Source organism: Musa acuminata, unplaced genomic scaffold (genome assembly GCF_036884655.1).
Source record: "Musa acuminata AAA Group cultivar baxijiao unplaced genomic scaffold, Cavendish_Baxijiao_AAA HiC_scaffold_1104, whole genome shotgun sequence".
In the NCBI taxonomy this organism is placed as follows: domain Eukaryota; kingdom Viridiplantae; phylum Streptophyta; class Magnoliopsida; order Zingiberales; family Musaceae; genus Musa; species Musa acuminata.
The window spans coordinates 277,231-287,177 of NW_027021317.1; the positions used below are offsets into that span (position 1 = coordinate 277,231).

Sequence of the window (9,947 nt, forward strand, 5' to 3'; positions counted from 1 at the left end):
ACTTCTCAGTAATAGAGGCTATTTAAACTTACAACTGAATGAAATTTTTTGCAACAGTGAACATATTATAATATTAAAAAAATAATTCCACATCTAATGTGTGTGGTAAGGTTTGTGATTGTATTTATTTTAAGGTCTCGAGAATCAAGTCTTCCTCACTAAGGTTGCATTTGAAAGAAAAGAAGATATCTGACTTTTGTCTCCACAAAAACCAACACATTGTCAGGCAATTTAAGAAAATACACATCATGCGATTTTATCCATAGGTCATCATGTCATATGAGAAGAGTAAAGTCAACCATTTAGTTCTTCAGCACTCCGTAAACCAAATGAATAGTGCTTTATACATTCGATACTAACTATCGGGTTAAAGATGGGAACTTTGGGATCACCCGCAACTAATTCACTGCCATATGATGATTTGTCCAAATGTATACGCTACAACCTTCAAGAGGATATATTGCTATGTACAACACACTTCAAATCTACAGCAGGATAGAAGGATCACTTGGAACTTCAGTCTCACCCAGCATATCATCATTTTTATGTATGAGGAGCATCAGGTCTGATCGGCTTATTAAATTGCACCAGTATCATCGTCATGTTGTCCAATCCCTCTTCACTAATGGTGGATGGTGCCAGACACTGGTCCAACACTCTTTCACATACTGCAGACAGGCAGCTCTCCTGCAGTTAGCAACATAGGCACCAGAAAAAGTATTATGATAAATAAAACAAAATATACTTCTGGCAAATAAAACTGCTTTATTCCATTATGTATAAAGCCTAAGATACACTATTTGGCCAAAAAACAAAAGTCCATTTCATGAGCTCGGTTACTGAGACCATCAAGTGTTGAAGTTAGCCTCAATCAAGGTCACTGACGTTACAGCTTCGGATAATTGGTTTATGTTGGACATAAGGTTCCGAGAAAGATACTCTTAAAGTGATCAAAAAATAACATAGAATAAGGTCCTCACCGTTTTTATATGCTCAGTGATGAAATCCACCAGTTGCTGGTTTATCATGCAATCCCTGGTAAAAAGTATCAGAATAGACACCTATAAGTACACGAGTATTTCAAATGGACACATACTATGGCAAGCATGAGTTCTCAATCTGATTCTATTAGAATCTCTAAGCAAGGAGCACTCGACTATGTAGAAAAACACCTTACGGTTATAAATGTTATAAGCCACAATGAAACATAATTCTTGAACTGGTAGATGATGATGATAACGGCACAACAGGTAATAACCAAACATGAGAAATTTATTACAGTCCAATGAAGTACATAGACAAAATAATGCTGAATGTTCAAACACAAACACTTGACTGATACTATCCAATGAATCTTTTGCCGCTATTGAGCTCTAATTTAATATACATCAACTGTTCTATTTGTAAGAGAAGAGAATTCATAGGCACACAAATAGCTGAGAAATTTATTATGAATTATAAACATATAATTTAGTGTGAGTAGTTTGATACTTCGATGTGCTAGAAACATGAAAGACAATAGTATTACTATCTTCTTTAAATTGTGGATGGACACTAGAGTATTGATAACATTATAACCGTGGCTTATGGTCTATCAACTATTTAAATGAAGGCATGTCAATGTTGCAATTGAAACACGATATATATGATTGTTGGAAATCTCATTATAAGAATAGTTATAGTAGATTTAGTTGTCTTGGATTTACAATTGCTAAAGAGGTGCTGAAAAGGCATACCAGACTCCATCACATGCTAAAATGAGAAATTCATCATCATCGCATAGCTCCACCTACAGCGAAGGCCAACAAATGACATACCGAGATTTATAATAGAACTCATGATAATATGGTGGATCATAGTTCAAATGGTTCTAAATTTAATCACTATTGGAAGCGGAACTGTGGTATACTCACAATGTTTATGTCTGGATTGCATGTCACAACTTGCTTCTCAGCAGGTAAAAACTTATTTTGCTTGAATTCCATGTCGCCTGCCATAAGTTTGCTTCTCAAGAGTAAAACATATGATAAGGCAGCCTACAAATTTTATTAAAAAACACTGAGGAAGTACCAATTGCTCTAGTGAGGTTTAAGCTTCCATTTATTCGTCCTGCTTGAATAAAACCACCTGCTTTTACGATCCTTTCCTTCTCCTCAACAAGATATGGTTTGTGGTCTGTTGACAAACTAATTGCCTATAGAGAACAAACAGAAGTAAGACTACACAATTGAGGCATATTTTTTGTCTATGATGTAATTTTGAAGCACATGAAAACACAAATCAGTAGAAAGAGATTCTCTTAGTGACAAACCCGACCCTTCCTCGAGAGTACACAACGAGAATCACCAGCATTTGCAACAATGAGTTGGTTGTTTCTGATGACTGCCACACAAGCTGTGCTTCCAGATGTCGGTCCAGAGAAATCAGAATGTGGTCCCTGACAAAGAGTTCTTTTGAGTCACAAGATTCCTAATGGATCCACTTAACTTGCAAATAGTACTTTACGCCTTTTCAAGATTCAGTCTAACAACTAGCACCGACAAGAACAAGATCTTGAGTATGAAACATGGACAAGGACAATGGACACAGAAAAAAAGGAACCAATATGACAAAACTTTAGAAACTAGGACAAGGTAATTAATACTAATGCATTTTCTACCACTCTAATTTATATTCAGCATGTATGTAATATTTAGAAAATTTATGGTGGGAACATATGAAAATTAGAAAAACAACAAACAATCACTTGCCAAATTCTTCTACCATTTTTGCCAGATATTGAGTATACATACCATAGTAAATTAGTAGTGCAAGATAACATACAAATTGCCTCAGTCTGTATAGAAGCCTTGTGTACATAAATATAAGCCTTCTAACAAAATTTAGGAATATAATGCAAAGATGATACACGATTTAAGTTCTGCACCTGCCAATAAGAATCAGTCTCCTTTTTCCTCTATTATGCATCATATACTCCTAACTTTGAATAATAATTTTTGTTCCATGAAACTCGAATTGAAGTGACATACCTGGTACACACCAAAAACTAGTACGTCTTAAGTTAACATAAGTATACGCATGTAGTATATTTTAAAGTATCACACTGTTCTGGTAATTACCCAACAAATCTGGGTTTGCAATACGGATAGACCTTTTTCTAAAATGTATGTTCTATGAAGCATTTCATTTCTACATCTTTACCATCACAATATTTTAGCTTTATAAAATCTCTGTCAAAACAAAATTCAGAAATTTCATGTGAAAAAAGTAAATGCATAATCTTGTGCTTCTCACTTATATTGGACATATAAAAGCAACCAACTTCCAAACAGGGAAATCTGATGAACAAGGACTCATCAGACACTTCAGACCAAGTGAATTATAGGCCAAAGGAACAACTTTAATGGACATGTTCAATTTTAGGAGAGGCCAAACCCAGACAAGTGACCTACAGCAATATCACAAACCACAGAAGTCAGTTTGAGGTGTGACATATCGTGGGAAAATTAGAGCTCAATTATCTCTCAATCTCTTTCTCTGTTCTTTCACTCCTTTGATCTCTCTTCCCAATGTACTGCCCCTCCTTTCTCAAAGTTTGTATTTCTATCTTCAACAACAGCACAACATTTTAAATTTTCATCCGAAAAACATGTTATACAATTCCTTGACAACCAAGACCCTAAACATTGTAAAACACTTTGTCAACTGCAGAGACAGCTCAAACAAATCAAACAACTACTGTTGAAAAGTTGGCTTCAGCCAAAATCTCCTAAAATACTTTCCCATCCTTTTATAGCTTCAACAGCTCATTTAGGTATTAAAAAAAAAATCTTGAAACTTTGGCTTCCCTGAGAACAATTCAACCATTATATAAAATACAACTAAGATGGATGACAAAGAAAAATGCTTTCACAGACTCCACAGCTGTACTTTTTTTGGATTCTTCATTCGTGCACATATATTACAGCACAAAAGGAACTTCAGACCCACATAATTAAAAGACAATCCTTCCAAAAACAAAACAAGCAAAGTATTCAAGATATGGCATCCCCAGCATATTAAATGAAACAATATAACATCTTGAACAAAGTTAAAGAAGATCATCAGAGTAATATATCACCTCCTCATATGCCCATTCATCTAAATGTTCACTGGAATAACCACCCCTTGGGGACCATATCAATCCTTCAATTAAACCTGTGAACTTGTCCATTTTGTCCCCCAGTACAGCTAATTCCCTCCATCCTCTCTGTCCTTTCATCATCTCATCCATTCTGAATCAAAACAAGAATCATATGTATGACATACCATATGTTCTCTTGTCACATTACATGCTTTATGACATACCATATGTGGCCTAAAACTGAATTTTTTATCTCAACTCAAAACTACAGATATTGGAAGACAATAGTAGCATCATATGTTACCTTAAAAATGCTTTTTGTACTGAAGCAGATAAATCACCACCCAACTGAGGCTCATACTTGAGAATTTGAGTGTGCAGGTATTTTGCACAGAATTTGGCTACTACTTTTCCTGAAACAACATATTACCTCAGTAAGAATTGGTTAATAGTTGCAATATTACTACATCTGAGATAAAAAAGACAAGGAAAACAAGTGGTGAAGCAGAGTCACTGTACAAATCAAATCTAGTATAGAAAATCATTTCTTGTAGTGAGGAAAATACAACAACACGCACCAAGTAACAGGACACTATGAGTCTGACAATCACAACCTTAACATAGAAGGAACTGTTTGTGTAGACAAATTATATTAGTTTTCAGGTCATCTAGGCTCTTGTATAGAGGATTCAATTATGTCAGAAAATGTCACCAGTGTCTCAAATGTAAAGAAAAGTGAAGCAATAATAGTGAATTGGATTACAGATGTGCATTTTCAGTCAAGTTTGAGCTCTCTAAAGTAAATATAAGCAATTATTCTGATAAAGTTGTAAGTAATAACAATTTAGTTTAGCCAATTTTCAATACAAGCATTACCATGATTACTAATCCTTGCAACTACAATTTATTGATTTATAGACCATATTTGTCAAGCATTTCTACTATAGCTATGTTAAATGCCCAAAATTAATTTTGCATGACATCGTGTTCCTTTCATTACTTTATGTATAGTCGTATAACAGCACAACCCACGTCAGCAATGAAGACCAATCTGACCGATGTATCGTGTCTCAGGGGTCACTCACACCTCGCCAACTGCGCAGCTCCCACATCATCCGTAGAGTTATCATGGGTGACTTAGTCCCTTGTTTCTCTTGTCGCCACGTGGCGGATAAGCCTTGAGTGCTCGACAAGTTGAAAGTAGGAGAATATAAAGAATTCCGACGGCCGTCCGCACAAGTCAGCGGGAAGAGAGAAAAAATAATGTGGCGAATTTCCAAAAAATCTATTATTTTCATAATTCATTATAATTAAATCTATTATTTCCAAAAAACATTATAATTAAATCAGTTTAGACCATAAAAAAATCCTTATGCGCAATTCTCCCAATATAATATATTATATTATATAATAGTCTAATTTTTGTAAAACTTTGAAACTCGAATATCAATGCAAATTATCTATTTAAACAACAAAACTTATTCATCATATTTCCCTCCAAACCAAAGTAAATAACTGAGCAAGTTGTGTTTAGTGTTTAGTATGTACTCATAGTCAGGCAACTAAATTTGACAAAAAGTGTTTCTAAATAACATGTAGCAAAAAAGCCTCCAATAAGAGTTCATTTGTGTGTGCAATGGAAGGATGTTGTCTGTAGCAGCAGAGCATGTCACAACCTTTGTAGCACACGAAGCCTTTGCAATGAAAAAGAACCTAAGCCAACCTCCACATGTGAAGAGTTGCTTGAGTGTGACTCAGCCTAGCATGCATGGGAACCTTTATGGCAAGCCACACGTCACCACATGCCAACTAGTGCATCAATCGTAGGCTCCATTTGAGCAAATCGGACAATGTAAAAGACAACCTCGGAATCGACCACTAAAAGTTGTAAACATGTACATGATAAAGTTTTCAACACTAGACTAGATAACTATATCTTAATTGTCCTCCAAAACTTCTACCAAGAGAACAGCCATTATACTTTTACCCTTCACCTAAATTCTTAAAGATTTCCTGGAAGATCATCTTCAAGGTTAAGATATATCTAAATTAGGCTATGTCACAGTCAAATTGGGAGATTGCAAAAAGACGAGATCGACGAATACATTAGAATATTTTATGTAAATGCTTTCCCAGCCCTCCATCTCCATGTTATTAAAATTTTGAAGTTCTCTCCATGAAGGAGCCCAATTTGAGTATATCGACAATCATGTGCATAAGTTGCCATTTCAGTAATATGAGAATGGAAACTAGGTCACAGACCAAACTATAATTAGGAACACTATCTTGTATCAGACAAAACAAATGGCATTCATAAAGCTCATGAGTTGTAATGACTGTTACAGAACAATCATTTTGCTAATTCAAGACTCTTTATGCTTTCACTTGAATGTTTGTCCAGGCTTAAGATTATAGTTCTCTGGCAAGGTGTTATAAATGCCATACGTGAACTTCGCCTAAACCATGCCAGTTCAAGATCAAATCAGTCATCTAATGTGATACACAACGTGAGCCAACAATTTAATTATATAATAAGGCATCTCAAAAGTTTACAAGACTACTTTGACATTGATCATCAAACAAATGAATAAATGCACAGACCACCATCTTCAAGTCAGATTCTGAGCTTAATTTAAAGAAAATGCTGGATGCAAAACAAGTGACAAAGTGAATAAAAAAGACTCCAAAAAATCAAGAAGCATAATGTCACAAAGGATTTTATAATAAGGTTACCAGTGAAGACTCCAAAAAAATTCATTCAAACATAAAAAGTATGCAACCTTTCTGGAAAGTTGTACATTTAGATAATGACAATTAAAAGCACAACATGCTTTGTCAATTAACATTTACAAATTGAATGCAGTGGCTTACTTCTTTTTCTGACATTAATACCTTGAGAATCAATTTGATTCCACCTCGAATTAGGTACATGTTTATCATGCTAGTTCAGAAATTACATTGGGTTCATCATGCGGTGAGGGTGATCACCTTTGGTCAATAAAGTTTTACCTCTAATAAACCCAAACTGCCCAACTTACAGCCTTAATCTGTGCTTTATGGAATATTTCTCCTAACATGTCTAGACAACAAAGCTTTAATATGTTGTGAATCATGAGAAATATTTTCTGCACCATATAAAAACGACTCACTTGGTTCCTAAAGTTGTAGAGCATCTTACTAATTTAGGATACAATCAGTCTCAAATAAAAAATGTCAAAGATTGAGAATAGTATATAGAACACCAATGAGAAAATTCTCAAAATAATGGTTCCAACAAATTTCTCTAATTTTACAATTCACCTTCAAGGATTTAGCTACATCTTAAATTGCATCAAAACATAATCTGCTATTTTTTAACTATTAATACATACAAATAGACTAAGGATTTAATGATGTTGTAGCATTTGGGGTTAGTAGAAAAAAATTGTTAGAGCACAAAGCGTGTTGTACTACATCACAAACTAATAAATTTCATATTGTTGCTAAAATGCATTAAAAGGGAGGGGGGAAAAACACTCCAGAAAACTGAAATAAGCTGCACTTATTGTAACCTAAAGCATATCCAAAACGCCAAATTCACCAAGACTGACTACCAGTTTGGAACTAGGTTTCCAGGATCATCCCCAGATAAACTACTAATCCAGACACTAGACTAAATCCGTACCATGGATTAAGAAATGAAGCGGCTTTCCATCTACCGGAGCCTAGAGGCACTCAAGAAGGAACACATTCAGAAACCCTAGGCAAAAAACCAGTTCACAGCGAGCAATAAAGAAGCAAAAAAAAAAAAAAAGACGACGACGAGAATCACCTGTTGGCACCACTTGGCGAGCACATGGAGGCGGAGCATCCGCTGCTGAGTCTTGGCGATGAACTTGAGGAGGTCTATCTTCTTCTCGGAGTCGGATCGCTGGTCCTCCGGCGCCCGGGACCGCTCCACCAGCTCCTTGAGGGCGAGGTAGGAATCCTCCGCGGCTCGTCGCACAAGGGCGGAGAACTCCACCGTCTGCTGCCCCAGTTCCGCCGCCATCGCCCTCCGCTCCGGCGCCCAAAGTTTGGGGCGGAGGGGGGGGGGGGGCGCTAGGGTTTCGACGGCCCGGCTCGAATCCGGGCGCCGCGGGTGCAAAACGAAGGAAGGCGAGATCGAATTCGCAGCTCCAAGTTGGAGGGCGGAGGAACCGACCAAATACAGTGTGCAAAGACCGGAGAGAGAGAGAGACAGGCTATTTGGTACGTGCGGGTTTGGGTTTACGACAAATAGGAACGGGGGAAGTCGGTCCAAATGTGATCTATGTGGCCGCAACTTCATCATAAAAATCTTTTTCTTACATCTGATAATCTACTCGCAAATCATACCTGCTATACAATTGGAGGAAAACGATCGGTCCGCAAGAAGCTCAGTATAACCTCCAACAATAACGAGGGCAGACTTCTGTCTCAAATTAACCGGTGGGGAAATCCTTTCTTTTATTTTGCCCCCAGATAAATATTTCTTGTCTGCTACACGTCGCACTAAATGACTCACCCTCGCACCCATCTCTCTCATGCGCTCCACGTCTCATCTCTAGTTATATTCAGCCATGCGGGACTCTGGGTGCGTGAATTATTTTGACTCTGCCTGTTGACAAGACTAAATCACCCCTGAAACCTTGATGGGTGTTGGTGTAAACAACTTTTTTAGTCGTGGCCTTGGGGCCGACGCGACTTGTTCGGGGAGGTCCGAATGGCGGGGATCTTGTGTGGCGTCCCTTGAGGTCTCCCGGCGGGTGGTCGGGTCGGGATGTCGCGTCGGGTGGAGAGCTTTACCGCAGTGTCGGGAAGAGGCGACGTCATCTCGCACCTGCACATAGGTCGGGTCGGAAGCTCGGCTCGACCCCTCCGACGATCAAGTCAACGATGTGGAAAAGGTTTTGGAGGAAGAGATGCCTCCGAGTGCGTTGTGCTTGTCTTTTCTCCCCTTGTTCGTTTAGAACTCTGGGGTATTTATAGATGAGTTTGATGTTATCTGATGTGGCTGCTAGCAGGAGTAGGACCGTACCTCCGATGGCGTCTGACATCGCCACTGGGGTTGCGTGGAGAACCGAACTGCCGCAGGGTATGGGCGAGCTTCGGCCGACGTCCCCCTCTACCTTGGTCGAGCGCGCGGGGTCAGATGGTTCAGTCGTTGTTTGGGAGCGGGTGACACTGGCGCATATCAAGTCGGCGTTAATACGCATTTCCTCGGGCAGGACGTCGCCCAGGTATGGCTGACGTCATGGCGCATTACATCGCCATTTTTACCCTTATCATATTCCCCCCCCCCCCCCCGAAAGGAGTTATGCGTCGGTTGTCGTACGCAGGGGGTCCGATGCATGGCTTCTTTCTTCAGGTGGGCTGGTTCCGCAGACCCGAGGAGCACGACGTAGGTGGGCTGGCCGCGCGGGTGTGTCTCGGGCAACATGGGGCCGAGGTGCACAACTCAATCGGGAAGCCAAGCAGAGATCGGGGTCTCGGAGAGCGTGCGATCGGGGAGCACGGTGTAGGCGGGCAGGTCGTGCAAGCGTGGTCTCGGGCAACGTGTAACCGAGGAGCACGACGCAGGCGGGCAGGGCGCACAGGTGTGGTCTCGGGCAACACGCAGCCGAGGAGCACGGCGCAGGCGAGCTGAACGCGCAAGCGTGGTCCCGAGTAACATGCAACTGAGGAGCACGACTCAGTCGGACAGGCCGAGCAGAGGTGGACTCGGGGGTCATGAAGCCGAGGAGCACGACGCAGGTGGGCAGGCCGCGCAGGGGTGTCTCGGAGAGTATGGAGCCGAGGAGCACAACGCAGGCGGACAGGCCGC

General features: G+C 39.7%; 1 protein-coding gene across 1 annotated transcript; it reads right to left on the minus strand.

Moving 5' to 3' along the window:
* Window positions 1-230: 230 nt before the first annotated feature.
* Window positions 231-8,336, minus strand: LOC135666453 (probable protein phosphatase 2C 11). The gene is made up of 9 exons (XM_065178024.1): window positions 7,935-8,336; window positions 4,428-4,536; window positions 4,121-4,274; window positions 2,312-2,437; window positions 2,071-2,194; window positions 1,914-1,990; window positions 1,737-1,789; window positions 981-1,035; window positions 231-687 (listed from the first exon to the last, which is right to left on the minus strand). Exons 3-9 carry the CDS (start codon window positions 4,271-4,273, stop codon window positions 544-546), a joined length of 732 nt encoding a protein of 243 aa, XP_065034096.1. The 5' UTR covers window position 4,274; window positions 4,428-4,536; window positions 7,935-8,336; the 3' UTR covers window positions 231-543.
* Window positions 8,337-9,947: the final 1,611 nt, after the last annotated feature.